At 34.0% G+C, this 17,352-nt stretch overlaps 1 protein-coding gene across 8 annotated transcripts in view; it reads right to left on the reverse strand.

The window, feature by feature from the left end:
* Nucleotides 1-17,352, reverse strand: part of Adamts20 (ADAM metallopeptidase with thrombospondin type 1 motif 20) — a 164,573-nt gene that overhangs the window by 113,548 nt on the left and 33,673 nt on the right. For 7 of the 8 annotated variants that reach the window (XR_010049214.1, XR_010049215.1, XR_010049216.1 and 4 more), the window contains exons 4-7: nucleotides 11,492-11,751; nucleotides 3,654-3,737; nucleotides 3,002-3,126; nucleotides 1,637-1,677 (exon numbers count right to left, since the gene is read on the reverse strand). Coding sequence is in view for 4 of the 8 variants with exons in the window: in XM_063254584.1 (XP_063110654.1) it covers nucleotides 1,637-1,677; nucleotides 3,002-3,126; nucleotides 3,654-3,737; nucleotides 11,492-11,751 (510 nt within the window). In the remaining 4 variants the exon portion in view is untranslated. Of the gene's footprint in view, nucleotides 1-1,636; nucleotides 1,678-3,001; nucleotides 3,127-3,653; nucleotides 3,738-5,020; nucleotides 5,177-11,491; nucleotides 11,752-17,352 lie in introns of those variants that run through there. The other variant, XM_063254585.1, reaches the window with a different exon arrangement.

Here is a 17,352-nt window from a genome sequence, read left to right on the forward strand (position 1 = left end):
CTTAAAAACATGGAGACTGGGTGCTGGGGATTTAGCTCAGCAAATAAGCACCTGCCTTGCAAGTGTGTGGTCATGAGTTCGATCCCTGGTACCGATAAGAAAGAAAAAGACAAAAAAAAAAAAACGAGACCCTCTTGCATCAGCCTCCCTCCCTGCTGGGATTAGAGGCATGTGTCAACATACCCAACAAAAATCTGAAATTTTTTAAATGTCATGCAAGCACTCAAAAGGTTTCCCCCATTCGCGGACTGCAGGGGTAAAGAATAAGGCTTCACCAAGAAGCAAGACCTTCCTTCTAACCGTACCATGCACAGGCCGCAGCTGGTGGGGGAAAGGAGTCAGCGCAGATTGCCCAGACAGAGAGAGAACAAGGATTCACAAGGAAGTAAGACCTCCGGGTGAACCCTAAAGCATGGGCTACTGCAGGGCGTGGGGTGGTAGACCCCAGCACCCTCTGGCACGCCAGCAGGGAAACAAAAAGAGCCAATTTCCCACTAAGGCCACCCCATAAGCAACCAGCTGATCCAGAGAAACACAGGCTGCAGTGATGGCTATTGAGGTGAAATGTGATTTGATGCTGTGGTGTTTGGTGTTTCACTGACTTTCCAGGTCTAGGACCAGTGGTCTGATCAGCTATTCAGAGGATAGAGGTACACAGGGTAGCATCTATGGAGGATCTCCTTCTGAAGGTGGTAGCCATTGTTAATTCTCTGTAATCTTGTTTTGAACTCCTCTATCATTTTGTTTTGTTGGGTTGGGTTTTGTTCTGTTTTGTTTTGTTTGATTTTGTCCTATCTGATGGCATGAGCAGCTATTTCCAAGACAGCAAGGTATATTATGGTAGCCATTTTGGATTTACTATTGTCTTATTTAGAAGACTTTTATTGCAATCATTGTTTTGTTTTCTATGGTTCTATGCTATTCTATTCTGTTTGATTTTCACTATGTCTGAAGGTATATGCAGCTATTTTGAAAACAAAAGGCATCATGGTAACTATTGTGGATTTGGTATTGTTTTGAAGTCCTGTGTTATTTACATTGATTTGTTTTCATTGCTTTTATTGTTTTATTTTCCTTGGTTTTATCCTCTTTAAAATAAAAAAAAAAAGTTTCAAATATAAAGTCCAAAAAGAAGAAAAACCAAATAATTTCCTGCTTATAAACAAATGCATACAGCATATAAAAATGTTATTTTTCAAAAGATAGAAGGAATTGACAAAACATAAAATTGGCTCTTCAGGAACAGCAGAGAAATAAAATAAGAATGAATCACAATAATAGCAACAAAATAGCAGAGTTCTAACACTTGACAACTGGGGGGTTCATAGCATTCATTTTATCCTTTTGCGTTAGTAAAGGTTATTTATCATTTTTCATCAACCAAATATGACCTAATAAAACACTCTAAGTTAAATGTCACACATTGCATAGTATCTGATATTTAGTAATAAATATTAGTTCTTGTATTATGTAAAGTTTACAGAGACAGAATCAAGTAATGTGTTAAGTACTGTATAGTAATTTACCAACATAATTAATTAAAATGACTAAAATGTTAAAAGAAAAATAACATAAATATTTTAAATAATTCAATAAACAATTACACAGGCTAAATTTAATTGACACAATAACTTACCTAATGTGTCACATTTCTCTCTAGCTCCACAAATGTCTTCCCTTAAAATAAAAGATTTATTTTGAAACATCTTCAGAAATATTTTTGCAACAAGCCAAAACAATACTATGACATGACTAATACCACAAATAACTTCAAAACTCCAGAGTAGTGCATCTTTTGTGATAAGCATCCTGTGTGTGTAAGCAAAAGGTGCTCTATAGAAGTGAAGGTAGAAAAAAGTTGAAGTTTTAGTCAAGTTCCATAAAAATTTTTCTGTATGTGTTTCACCTCTCTGCCTTCACAATGAATATATAACACTGTTCATCCTTCTAAGTAATTCAACACCATCACAAAGCTTCAGTTATTATGTAAAATAATGACCCTCTCAGATGTTAGCAAGTTGTTTAAACTGTGTTTCTGCATTACACTGTATTTAGTCACTGACCAATCAATCTGAGAATTCACTCATCAATTTCCTATGTTCTCTTCACATGGGTTTTCCCCTCCTTCTTAATCAAATCAGTTAACCCCACTCTTTGCGACTTGACCTCTAACTATAATCCAGGACAAAACATGGGCTGTGATAGAGTAGATGTGTATAAACTGCCAATTCTGCTTTAATCTTAAAAACAGATGAAGTACCTGGGCAACAAGTCTGTTCTTTCACAGGAGCTTTATTTACTTTTTCACTTTAAGGTTCTAGAAAGTTAATGTTTTCTGGAGGCTTGCTCCCAACAAATGATTATTTGCTAAACCAATCAACAAAACAAAAAGCTAAGATCCACGTATCCTCATAGTACCGGTGATGCAAAACAAACTGTGAATTAGCACTGCACAGCAATATTTATGAAATGGAAACAATTTTATAAAAGAAGTTGTTTTCAAATAAATAGAATTGTGAAGACCCTTGCAAAGGCAGTCTGATAATTATGGCATGTACTCACCAATAAAAAAAGAAGCAGATAGGTATGTAGACACACAGACAAATGACAGACATTTTTTTAAAGTACAGGGAGTCGAAAAAATGGGCAACCCAATAAATTCAAAGCTGTTTTTTTTTTTAAAGTGACTAAAACATCAAGAATAGAATGGATGAAACCTACTTTCAGTTCTATATCAGATTAGAAATTATTCCCAATTCTCTCATTTTGCCACTAATATAATGAAATTAATTTGTTTAGTTCAAACCATTACTCAGCAAACTGACATTGCTAACTTCCAAAGGATCTAAATCATATTACAGTGTGAAAGATAAATTCTTTCATTCAATAAATGTTTGCATGTAACAGTTTTGTGTTTACTGACAGAGTATCAGTCATCGTGTAGGACAGAAAAAGAAAGAGTAAGAAGTTACAACTGGAAGGGTCATTTCTAAAACTGTACCTAGTAATAAGAACAGCAGTATCATGGTGGTAAGGATGAGAATCATCAAGAACATTCTGAGTTTGTTGCCATAAGCAAAAGTTGCGTAGTGTAGTAGCTGCATTAAAACTGATGACTGGTCCTTCCTGTACAAAATAACAAGAAATTCAATATAATGCCAGAGCATTTAAGTCCTCTTTCCCTCCCAGCCTATCTGCAGCACACAATTTATCAAACAGTATTTTCATAGGCCAATGAAAGAATGGCATTATCTCTCCCTCACAGATTTAAAAATAGTTTAGTTATATCTAAAAGATTGTAATCAAAACTGAGTCTAATTAGATCTCATTGTAACCATCAATTATTTAGGATAAAAAGTAACTAACTTTCAAAAAATCACATATTTAAATCCTTCCATATTAGGACTGTAAAGTGAATAGCTAGGTGTTTGTAAACTTAGATTTTTAAATTATTTATTCATTTATACTATCTCCTTGGCTCAGTTAAACACTGTTATTCATTTTACATTGATCACAACAGAATAACACATCACTCTTTTTCAAAATAACTTCTTAAAGTAAATTTCAAAAATGTCTAATTTCTAATGTTTTGTTGTCTACAATCATACAAAAATCTAATAAAACAAAAGTACTAATTTTAGCCTGCTTCATACCTGTTCATTGTGAATTATAACTAATTTTACAATTACTATGTTTATAAGATTTCCAATACTTGAATCTTTGTAGATTGCTGCAACCTGTAAATAAAAAGAAAGATTACATGCCTAAAATGATTATTTCTTCTCAAAAAGCAAATTGACACCAGTCCTAGCACATCACTTATCCAATTTAGTTGTACATATCATAATCTTATAGACAATTTTTACAAATTCTCATGCTCAGGTCACATCCATAATGAATTAGATCAGAATCTCTAAGATTGTGACACAGACATCAGTATTTTTTTCAAATTCCCCTGTATTGTAATGAATCTAATGTAAAGCAAAGTTTTAGAACCAAGATCCTAAAACTTGCCACTAAGATTAGTGCACGGATTGCCAGCATTTATGCAGTGTAACCAAGAGCTAAAGAGTTCTTAAGAAATACAAACTCAGACTCTGCATTTTATCAAAATGCTCATATGATTTAAATACATATTACAGCTTAAAAAACTACTTGTAGGAGCGAGCTATTAGTAAGAAATTCACTTTATTCTGGGTTGTAATTTGCAATTTACATGACCATAATATTTGAGAAAGTATATCCAATTTGATCTCTTCTTTAGCATTAATATTTTTGCCATAGTTTCATATTTCCCATTCTGAATATGGTCATTGTTATTTACATTTAGCACTATTCATCTAGAATCATGTAAATTGCTGTAGAAGAAGTCATGGGTCACAACCTGTTTTTCAATAATCCAAGACTAGAAAATATAAGTCCACACAGCCTTGTGGGTGGGCTCTGCATTGGGCTCAGTTTGTGATTAAGCTACTGTCCTGTCCCTGCTCCACATCCTCTTCCCATAGTGCTTAAAGAACCTACCATTACAGGGAGAAGGCACTACTTCAGGGATGTAAGTCTCTCTGGATCTGAGCCACCTAAGCAGTGTTAAACTCTCCCATAGCTAAATCACTTTCTCTTGTACTCTGTTCCAATTCAGGATATTGCTTCAAAAGTGCTACTTGTCTCATTGGTTTAAGGAATAAATTCTCAGCCTCTACTTCTGATTTTGTTGGCCAGCAATGCAGAAATAAACAAGAAGACATGGCCCCTGGCTTTGTAGAGCTTAGAGTTTGCTAGAATTATCTGAACTATGAGCTTCACTGCATCAGCCAAACCCGCTTTAGGACAATGCATAACATGACCACTGCTGGTGACTCTTGTACCAAAGGGACTACTACCAGAACCAGGGCCAAAAGCATCCTGGAGGTGCTGACACTACAGGATCAGCCCACAACAGGCATAAAAATACATTCCAGCACCTTTGCTGTTGCCTGAGCTCTATAGCCACAAATACTTACAGGTTTGCTGTCTTTACCTGCAGTGATGCCTTTGGCTCTGGTGGTAGCATTTTTGGCAAGAGTGGCGGTAGCCCCAGTGGGGTTGACAGTAAGTTAAGACAAGGACAGGCAGATGATTGGTGAGTTCAAGCAGATCTGTTAGCACTGTAGTATTGCCCACTTTAAAATGGGAGCTGTGGAAATTTACAGTGGAATTTATAAATATCCATTTTATGTGCAAGTTTAAAATACGTATCTACCACAGAAAACAATATAATCATATTTCTGATGTTAGAGTTACCCTTGGATTCTGTAAGTATAAAAGTAGGTACTTTTCAAGTCAAATTCTAAAATAAACAACACAACCCAAAGGTATTAATAAGACTCTTTTCCCCCTAAAAATGATAAAGCATTACAAAGACTGTTGTCTTAAAAGATAACATGCATTCCTATTTGTCCACCAAAAAAAGAGCTTACACATGATAAGGGGTCCAAATGGCTAATTACTATGCTCATTGCTGCAAATATACTGACTAAAAATGGCAATCCAGATGTTAACATATCAGCTATAAAATATATAACTAAAAAAAGATTTCCAGGTTGGGGGTTTAGCTCAGCGGCATAAGTGCCTGCCTTGCAAGCAGGCAGTCGTGAGTTGTAACAAAAAAACACCAAAAAAAAATTTTCCAGTGTCTGAAGGAAATAAATGCTGTACTTTTATCGAAAAGTAACCAACTTACCAGCTAGAATTTTGACACAGATTCCCAATGTACTTACACTATGATTCAAAATAATATTACAACAAAATATCATTAAAATGCAAAATTAAAGAAAAAATAATGCGGTCATTTTGCATCTTATTGTTTTTTACATTTGTTTGCATCTTGATTTTTCTGTTTTTTCTTTCTTCTCTTTAAAATAAAAAAAAGTACAATAGATATTGTGGATTGGGAAGAAACTGTTCAAAAGAAAAGACAAACTGTGATAGGGAAAAGGAAGGAAGGGTAAAAGGAAAAAGTATATGTATATACAAGATAGTTAAGGCAGTTATACAGTTAGCTTCCGTTTGTTCCTTGAAAAGAATGTATTGTGCTAATAATGTTTAGACAAGATGTCATGTCAATGTCCTACATTCTGAATAACTACTAAAAGACATGCACACACAATGTATCAAGTATTGTAACCATCCTACTACTCTGTTTTGAAACTTGTTTTCATTGTTTATCGGTTTTGCTCTCTAAAACAAAATTTTAAAAGTAATTCAGACAATCGTTATGTATAATAGGTAGTGGTTATAAAGTCTGTTAAGTTAATCAGGCTCAAATTCTGAGAGCCACTTGCTAATAATGATTCTACTTAATAGGCCATATGGTTTATATAAGATGATACCAATAGATTTAGATCAGAGCCTGGGTTGTAGGGATCAGTCACAATAGCTGTTATTATTACTACCACCGATTTAAAACTTTCTGAAGAAAAGTTGCGCGCCACATGACTTTTCAGTCAATGCTAGATTTCATAAACATGCAAAGGTAAACCTATCGATTAGGTAAAGCTGAACAATTCCTGGTACTTACTGACACTCAGCCACCATAACGTAACACAGTGCATACTTGCGTATTTATGCTGATGCTGGTATAAACAAACATTATAATTTAATCTTGTGTTGTTTTGTTCATCATGATCCTAGGAGCAATAGGTCATATGGTACCTATACACCACATTGCCTACATGTGCCATTAGCTGTATCATCTAGCTTTGTGTAAGGACACATTGTGATATAGACATAGGACAAAAATCCCACGACGATGTGTTTCTCAGAACGAAGCCCCACTGTTACGGGATGCATGACTGCTGTGTAAAGCTAGTTCTCGTATATATATGCACATATACTTTTTTTTAAGACAGGGTTTCAGGTTGACCTTACACTTACTACGTAGCCCAGGCTGGCCTCAAATTCACAGTGAACCTCCTGCCTCAGCTTTCAGAGTGCTGGGATTACAGGCGTGTGCAACCATGTCCGACACTTATTTTAAATTATGACAGCACGCCTAAATTGAAAGCAAAGTCCCTAAAAGCATCACTGTTTCATTATTTACTTTCATGTTTTTTGACTACTGCCTGGCACACCCTATGTTGCTTACTAGAGTCATGGAAATGAATAAAGCACGATCTTTTACCCTTAACTTACAGTCTCCTAGGGTAAAACATGAAAACAGTGGATTCAGCTTAAATAACTTCACCACCACCCACACAGTAGGTGTGGGCTCTGACTACATAATGTTATCTTACAGAATTTTAGCACTTTGCCTCAAGTACTTCCTCATTAGCTCTTGCTACAAAAACTATTTGAAAACTCTCTGCAACTCATTTCCTAACCTCTGATGTTGTCCTGCAGGTGGTTAACCGGATCACAGCCCCTGAGAAGTTCTATGCAGTAAGGGACCTGTATTTGAATCCTAGCTCCATTGTTAGTTACACACCAGTTGCTCAACCTGCAGAATAGATATGCTTCTTCTGTCTTAGTGTCTGCAGACACTCTGAGACACTGATTCCCTCACTCATAATACCCTTGTGTACTGGATCGGTGCTAACCAGGTGATTGTTGGGGGAGGAATGTGAAGAACACTTTCTTTAAAGAACTAAATTCTTATATTTTAAGAAACACTGAGACAAAAAGAGCTAAGTATACATCTTCATCAGATCTTGAATAAGCTAATAAATAATCTATGGATGTTTTATTTGTAGCATTTCTTGCAACTGTGTAGTTGCAGTCATCTGTCCTACTCCCTCAAACAGCAGGTCACACAGAGTTAATATTCCATTCCATAGACTACCTCTTAGGAAATGATATACTGAATGTTAACTTTTAGAGTTACAAGAAAGGTTCACATATGGCACAAATATAGGTGACCTTCATTAACACATGCAGTCACTCCTAAAAAACTGATTCTAATAAAATAAATTTTGTTTACCAAGAACAATACTCTTTAATTTATAAAGATCGACATTGCACACACATATAAAGTGATATGTACAAAGAATTAAGAATACACAAAGTGCCAAGTTGAAGGAAGGAAAAAATATCACAAGTAATTATAATACATGTATGAAATTTTCCTCATCTTGAATAATATTAGTGAGAGCAGCCCAAGAAATTGTAAGCAATGGTATAAAACCAATGTACTACAAAGAAGGTTCATACTCGAATAATGCCTCTAACAGTAGTAATTATGCTCTACTAAATAGGACTACTTCTTGAGGATCAAGCGATGCTCCTTAAATTTATATTAGTAAGTCTATGACAGAGAGACTATCATAAAACAAACCTTTATAAATACAATGGAGAGTGCTACTCCCTGAAACATTGTAATTAAAGTTTATTAAACGTCATCAAATACTAGAATAACATGCCAAAGAAAATAACTGTTCTATTTTACATATATTTAAGTAGTTTAGTAATGCATGTAGAAATACTATTTTAACCAAATGCTGGTGCCAAAATTCTCTTAAGGATAAAAGCTTTAATACAGCAGATGATGGAGTATTTCTGCTGAGTTAGTACACTTATTTCATTTTATGCCACACCAGTTGTGTTCTTACTCACTGTCAATTCCAGAGACCTACTAAATAATAAATATCACCAAACTATATTTGTAACATAATACAGAAGCCTAAAAAGATAATTAAATTACACTTTTTATAACATTGCACTCAGCTTGCTAAATTCTTAAAAGCAAACAGTTTAAGAAGATAGCACAGTGGGGCTGGGGATTTAGCTCAGTGGCATAAGCACCTGCCTTGCAAGCAGGCAGTCGTGAGTTCAATCCCTGGTACCAATAAAAATGAAAAAAGACAAAAAGAAAAAAAAAAAAAAGATAGCACAATTGTTTATTTTCTACAGAACAGATAATGTTAGAAAAGCTTTTTTCTAAGTTGTGTATATAATCCATCTGTTCAGTTGCCTTCCCCACTACATGCAAACTCTTAACACACACAAACTCTTTTTCATCACTTTGAACTTTAAATAACTTACTATCATATTCCACGTCTAAAGCAAATTTTTCTTTTCCCTAGTTCCTATCATTAGACTATTACCAGAAGTCCAAGTGTTTGTGTGTTTTAATGATTAATTCATGGTTTCTAAAAACTTGGGAAGAAAGTGTGCAAAATCTACATGGTTCCTTCTTCAAATGGAAACAACTGTCGACATTTATGTGGGTACAACATTCCTTTGACTTCTTTAGAGCAATTTTGGAAATTGAGCTGTACCTGTCCCAATTTACCCAGGGCTGAAAGCATTTTTAAAATGTGAGGTTTTTCATACTAAAACTAAGAAGGCTCTATGCAAAATAAAGAGTTTATATCCTTTTCTAGGTTTCCTCCCACATTAACAGGGCTGATTTTACCCATAAAACAACAGTGTGTGCACAGAGCCTTTCAGTCTGCTGACCTGCCTGAATTCTCTTTGAATACTTTTTCATTTAAAGAAGAAAACAATTGAAGAAGAAGCACGAAAGTCAAGTATTCAGAAATCATCTGGCATTTGTCCTCTGAGGAGAAAGAAAAGCGTGCAGAGGCCCGAAGTACCTCTCAAGAGGTACTAAATTCTTCTTCTTACTCCACAGATATCTGGAATTCTGCCCTCTCTCTCAATCTCACCGCACCTATCTCCTCGTGAATCAGGCTTAATGCAAAACAGGTCACTGCATCTACAAACATTTCCTCTTCAGCTGAAACCTGCTCTCCTTCTAATGGGACTAAAAATCTAGGAAATGATACAGACAGCAATGGTTTGTGGTTTCAAGCAACATCAGACACAACCACTTTTCCATGAAATCAAAATTTCTGCTTTGCCCCGCATGGACACAGCTTTAAATTTCAACTCCAAGCTGTGCAACAGTATCTTCTAACAGTGATGTTTTTATGTAAAATATAGATTAAAATTTTCTGAGGGTGGTGATATCACCAAAAATATACACAGATATTGAAATATGTATTTCACAATTAAATGTAGCTATTCTAAAATTATTCTTATATTACTTCTTCTAGTTAGTATTTCAAAACCACAGCATCAGTTACCTGTCATTTACCATGCTTCCAAATTCCTTCTTCAAATTCCCTTGCATTTATAAAATCTGCTATTTTTCCATTCACCCATTCAATTCTCTTAATTTTTTAATTAATCAATTTTGACCCCTCTCCTCTCCTTCCCTCTCTTCTCTTCATTTCTCCTGTGATACTGAGGAATGAACCTAGACCGTTTATACAGAACTAGATCCCCAGCTCTTTAAAAAAAAATTTGTTTTTATTTTGAGAGTCTCACTAACTCATTAATTTGCCCATATTAGACTTATCCTTGTAATCCTTCTGCCTCAGTATCCCACTATTCTGCGTTTACAGGCGTGTACTACCCACCACACATGGGCCAAATGTAGGAAATTACATCACTTATATGAAATATTATAAAAACACTAACTGAAAAATATTTTAAAAATTAAAATTAACCATTTTCAATTGCAAAGTTTATCACTCATCAGGATAAATTTCTATCCATAATTCTGTGTCACTTTTAAAAATCAATTCAAATAAACAAAATGAGTGTCTGTATTATTCAATTTCATAAAATCACTTTGGATTACCTTTGTTTTTTGTTTATAATAATGTGCTATATTCAGAAAAATATTATTTTAACCACTTTCTCTTACTTTCTCTTAGTAACTGTATATTGAGTACTCAGTTTATACTAGATACTGAATTTAGAAACTTACAACATGACATAAACATCAGAATTTAAGATAAAATGTCAAAAAAAAAAAAAAAGGAAAATGACAGGGTTGACTTAGGATCAACTCCCCATGAACTTAACTAGAAATTTCTAGCTAAGGGGAAGTGACAATCTGCTACAAATGTGTCATGGCCAAGTCTCTAAAACACCGGACCTAACTAACCTCAGGAATAATCCTGGTGGTATGATAAGTTGTGTTTATCTGTATACACACATGTGCATATATATGACATAAGGCACCATCACTAACACAGAACTGGTGTTCCTTACCTGCACTAGAACTCTATTCTGTGAATGCTGGCGTCATCACTGTTTGACAGAGATATTAACATCAAACCAAAGATACCTAGTGCTATCTTATAATCAAAACTTGCAAACATGGCTCTACCCCTTTATTCTCACAAATGTATTTATAAAATACAAATTTCTGATTTAGATAATGTAGCAGTATCCTGTCCCCTCAGGGCTGAAATAGGATAAAGTTTCAAAAGTTCAAAGATCAATGTGACAGAGGATATTCCCTGTCACTAGAGGGCAGAAGCCATTCATGGGAAGAAGTAAAGAACACCTCAAGGATTTTCTCCAAGTGGTTTCACAAATTTTCAAGTGTTTTAGAAAGCTGTCCCAGAAACAAAAGCAATTTTCACTCAACTTTTCACTGACATATGAAAACTGAGATAAGTACCTTAGGATACACACAAGTCCAACTAAGTTTACTTACGATTGACATCAGGGTTAGGACATAGTGCTGCAAATTCTGTCCATGGTGACGAACCATTTTAGCATCAGCAGTCACCATAACTTCCACATATCTTGGGTATGATAAAAAACGTTTATTCCTGGAATGTAATGGGCTTCTTTCATCTTCCAGTGACCTATTTTTTAAAGGGTATCCAAAAGCCATTTCCTTCTTTATGTTAAGACCTTCATTCATGTTGCTGTCATTATATAAATATGAAGCAGTTTTCTTTATTTGATTTTCTGAGAAGAAAAAAAATATAATAAAGACATTAAATTGGATGTGACTAAATGTATTGCAAGAAAAGACTAGCTGAAACATTTAATACTTACACATCTTCCTTCAATGTGAAACAATAAAAGGACAAATTATTTAAAACAATGTTGCACCACGTTATCACAAGCACTAAATTTCACAGTAATGAACAGTTTGAAAAATGTTTACATTATAGACCATATTAAAAGACTGAATCTAAGTCTTACCTTAACAAGTCTAACTATTAAAAAAAAAAAGTATTTACCAGTGGGTAATCAATAAATTTCTATTGGTTTTCTCAGTAGGTAGAATGAGCCCTTAAGTCATCAATGATATTTAATCTCACTGCAGAGCAATCACATTTTGTAGAGTACAACTTCATTAAGCATAGAACAAAATGTACTTTTATTAAACAATGTGTAAAAAGTCCCAGGAATAACAAAAAATTAAGCAATGTCACAATAGATGTGAATTTAAAACCAAAAGGTCAAATGCAGATATATATTTTATAATATTTGATAGTATAAAATACCAGATTATTGTAGTTATATATAGAATTACTGGACATTGTAAGTAATATCTTTAAGTACTATGCACAGAAACCTATACATTTAAATTATTGACTATTGCCACTAAAGAGCAATACTCAGGCAGTTTGGGTACCTTTTCTAGTTCTTTTTTTTTTTTTTTTTTTTTTTTTTTTTTGTCTTTTTCATTTTTATTGGTACCGGCGATCGAACTCACAACTGCCTGCTTGCAAGGCAGGCGCTTATGCCGCTGAGCTAAATCCCCAGCCCCCTCTTTTTACCTCTTCTTTACTTTCTTTTTTAGCTCATCTTTCTACCAACTATTTAGTGGTAGTAGTGTCAGCAAAAAATAGACCAAAAAAGTCAGATGAGAAGAAATAGAAGGCCCTTAGTAGTTTATAAACAAAAATAACTAACACAAAAATAAATTTAAGATTTATTAGACAAAGACAAATTTATATATTTGTTATTAAAATAATCTACTTTATTTTAAATATAAATGTAATCCTTCACTGGTAAGAAGGATTTCTAAGTAGAAAAAAATACTCAGTTTGATTTATTTGCTCATCCATGTCATTTATTTAAAAAAAAAAAAAACATTTATGGAGTAACTAATCTCATGGTAGCAAACCTATGGCATACATGGGGCTGCAGACTGTTTATTATCATTGAAAACCCTAAAAGGTTCACCATCACATAGCCTATGTCAGGAAATGTTTAGAAAATAAGAAGCAAATGACCTCAATAAAGCTCACACATTAGTGGGACGAGACAAAAAATATGAACACATAACCGAAGATAAATTTCAGTTACTTTAAGTGTCTCAATAATAATTCAACTGGAGACAAAACATTGGTTCTATCTATTAGAGGAGGTCTACAATTTTAAAAAATGATAAAACCAAGGACTGATATAATCTCCTCGAAAGGTTTTCTGGCAGTTTTTGAGCTGGATTTCACCTATGCTGAGACACTGCATTTCCACAGCTAGGTATGTATAGAAGTGGAGGAAAACATACGGCTATATAAAAATTTAGGTAAACATATTCATAGCAGGCACATAAACCAAAGAAACAAAATAAGGAGGCAAAAATAAACCCTCAGCTATATGATCAAATCATCTTCATCAAGGTTCCCAGGACCACCAAATATAACAAATTACTGTAACTCAAAATTACTTTTAAATACTTAAAAGTAAGACCCAAGGTCTAAAACTTTTGGAATAAAATGTGGGGGAAAGTTTCTTGAAGTGAAATTTAGCAATGAATTTGTGGATACAATAGCACAGGAAGAGGCTAAAAAGAGTCAGGCAAAAATTACACAGCTGGAATTATGCTGCTCAAAAGCTTCTTTTGCAACAGGCACAATCAAGGAGTCTCCTTATCTCACAAAAGCAAAAACCCAAAAGCAGTTAAGTACATGAAAAGATGCCCTAAACGTTACTGTAGTCAAGGAAATACCAGCAAAAAAACAATGAAACATGATCGTATACCTGCTGCAATTACTAAAATGAAAAAAAACTGACAAAAACAGTTGTGCTGGAACACCTAAATCTTTTATAAACTGCTGGTAGCAGTACAGGTTGGCACATATGCTTAGGGGAGGAGTAAACTTGGATATGACATAAACCCTAGTGGAAACGGTATTCATGTGTGACGTGTAGCTTGCGTGTACATGTGTGTGTGTGCGTGTGTGTGTCTGTGTGTGTGAGAAAGACAGAGACAAAGACAGACAGAGAGAGGGAGAGAGAGAGAGAGTCACATTATCGAAGAAAAAGATAAAAGTAACATTACCAAAGAAAAACAGATTTCCAGGAAAACTTCTAATTTAATGAGGAAAGTCAACAAAGGTATGAAAATGGAAGGAAAAATAAGAAACAATATGTCAATATGAAATACAAATTACACTTAACAAATGCATTGCTTATTCAAAGGCAAACACATTTCTGGAACTTCATCTGTATTACCTCATTTAATAATTACATATGAGAATACTGTTAATCCCACTTTACAGAATCTACAGCAGAGAGAGTTTAAGGAACTCATAGACATAATTAGCAAATAATAGAGGTAGAAATAAGAACAAATAAAAGGAACAAAGCTGTGCAGATCATTGAACACAATAAATGTGAATGGCTTAATTTTGACTATCATAATACAAAAGCTTTGTAGAATTGGCTTAATAAATATAATGCAGTTACGCATTAATATAGCACAACTGGAGTTCAAATTACAGAGATCCGGCTCCAGAGTAGGATTTCAATCACAGAAGGATACTATTTGACAATAAAATTTAAAGGAAAAAAGAACAAGAAAAAGAACCATTGACATTCAGTAGTTTCTCACACTATCAAACGAATGATTAATTATTTAAGATGTTTCTTATAGTATCATATTCCTCTTATGTAAAGAGCCTTTTTGAATCTTCATAAATTTTGTTCCTGACCAGTCAATAAAGACGAAAGTTTAGGCCCTGATTAGAATAAAGCACTGTTAGTTTTCATGAGGAGTAAATTACACTGTTTTATGTGTGAAACATTCTTTTTATCTTCCTTCTCGTACCAGGATTTTTAACTTCCTTTATGATGCTTGATCAGTTACTTAGTAGAAGGAAACAGTACTGTAATTGAGATACAATTGAGAATATGGTGAAGAATGATGACTGTGAGAAGGTGCTGTATCTTTATGAATATTTTGGATTGTGTATTTTCCTTTTTCTGTAATACATTAAAATGGAAAACACAAAGGCAATTTCAATATAAGAATTTATTTCAGGGGGCTGGGGATTTAGCTCAGCGGCATAAGCACCTGCCTTGCAAGCAGGCAGTCTTGAGTTCGACCCCAGTACCAATAAAAATGAAAAAGACAAAAAAAAGAAAAGAAAAAGAATTTATTTCAGCTAACAGTAATATTGTAACAGTAGTCAATAATCTATCCATTTAAGGCTACACCTTTTCTTCTGCTTTGGGGCTAATTATATGGAATAGGTTTTGGTTTGCTGAGATTACTTCTCTTTCTACCTCATGCTAGTGTTTAAAACTCAAATACATTTTAAGTAATCTCAGAGTAAGGCTAACATTTTAAAAATCTAGTTAGGGCTAATGTTTAACATACTTTTTAAAGTTAATGAGTTTCTAAACTTTTTCTTGAGATTAAACTGTACCCTATCACAGACGGGTGCTCCCCTGGGACAGAAAAGCATTTTTTCCAGATACTGTACATCAGGCAGTGCTTGTGCCCACATTCAGTCTCTTAGTGGCTAAGAGAAATTAGTAAGAGATTGTTCAACAGTAAGAGTTTGTTCTCTTGTAGACAGAAGTGTTACGGGACAACATACACAATGTTCTTCCGTGACAACATAAGTGATTTCCTCTGGCAAATATCGCTTGAGTAAGAGAAGTAACAGATGCCTTTGTCATGACTGTAATCTCCTTTCATTCAGTTTCTGCCCTATCACACATTAGTTCTTTGGCATGTATCTTGAACAGTTTAAAAGGTTTTAGATGACATATAAAAAGTAAAAGATCTAATCTCATTCATCAAGGAATTTTAATATATCAGACAAGATCCAATTGTTACCTGATAACTAGGAAACTCTTCAGTGACAATTAGACAACATTTCAGTCATTCATACAGGAATATATTTCAATCAGACACGTAACATTTTGACAGACTAATTGTACAACACCAGAAATATCCTAAAAATTCCCTTTGCTTGAACTCACTGGATTGTTAGGGAACAAACCTTAGACTTCCTACGTTACTAACAGTGTAACAGTCATAAAAATGGGCAAAAATAGTAAAGAAATTAAATTGTACCCTGTCCACTAGAGAAGGCATGATGATTCATTAAGGGCTATTTGCTATCTTGCAAATCTGAGTATGATTTTGGTGTTTCTATAAATAGACACGGTACTTTTTTCCTAATGCCAACATTACATATACATACATATAAGAAATAAATCTGCTTGTATTATTTTTAAATGCCGTCAGTAAAAAACATACAAGGCTATGGCTTTTCAATTCTATTTTCTGATTTCTTTTAGTTTTGGTTCTGCTTCTTCTCCTGGGCAAGTGCTGAGTCTTGGTCATTCAAAGGCAATGGCAGGTGGAAGTGTGAGATTAAAACTGTTTTTCTCCTTTACTAATTAATTTCAGTCATTTCAGTCATTAAATTTTTGTCCAGAAGAATCAAGAATTCAACCATGCCTCAGTCTTTGCATAAACATTAAAGAAATACACACTCAGCCATTAAGTCAGTAAAAAGTTTTTAGTTAATGAGATAACAATAAACATTTCAGAATCCTGACCTCATAATTTATAACCTAAAATTAAAATTATGGAAAAAATTTTATGCATTCACTTGGCAAAAGAAACATCTGTTCCTCTATTATCTTTTTATTAATTCAAATTTGTAATCAAGAGCAGTTTTTGAAAAAGCATGCAAGAAAGCAAGCATTTACAGTTACTCCTAGCCATCTTGAGCAGTTATCAGTCTATCATTGCTGTTGTTAAAAGCCCAGTGATGCTGAAAGCCTTTTACAGAAGCCATCTTGGAAAACAACATAGCTATGGTGTGGTGCACCAGATTTGGTGTATGGGGCATGGAAGAGGGGGAAAAAAGAGAGCCTGAGTTTGTAATTTGTACATATACACTGCAATGTAGAGTATGTTTGCTTTAACTTGCAAAATAAAAACAGTAAAAATACTTCTTGATGTTTATTCGATACATTATTTAAAAAAAGAGAATCATAATTTAACAACAAATAAATGGTATCAATACATATCATAAGAGCTTAATTTCTATACCAAAAAAACTTCATAACAGAATATACAATTGTGGTAATATAATTAAACAATTTAGAAAAATACATAATTCTATGCTTCATCATGCAATAATATGAATGAATTTTGGTATAATAGGTGTAAACAGCGAGTAAATATAGTTTTATGTGGTTAAAATACATACACTTTCACAAATGTTTGTGAGTATAACATATGATTAAAAGGAAGATAAAAGAAACTACTGGATAATTTCCTTAACACCTCAGTGCCCTTAAAAT

Source organism: Cavia porcellus, unplaced genomic scaffold (assembly GCF_034190915.1).
Source record: "Cavia porcellus strain 051 isolate PalLab524CR breed Dunkin Hartley unplaced genomic scaffold, mCavPor4.1 scaffold_8, whole genome shotgun sequence".
In the NCBI taxonomy this organism is placed as follows: Eukaryota; Metazoa; Chordata; class Mammalia; order Rodentia; family Caviidae; genus Cavia; species Cavia porcellus.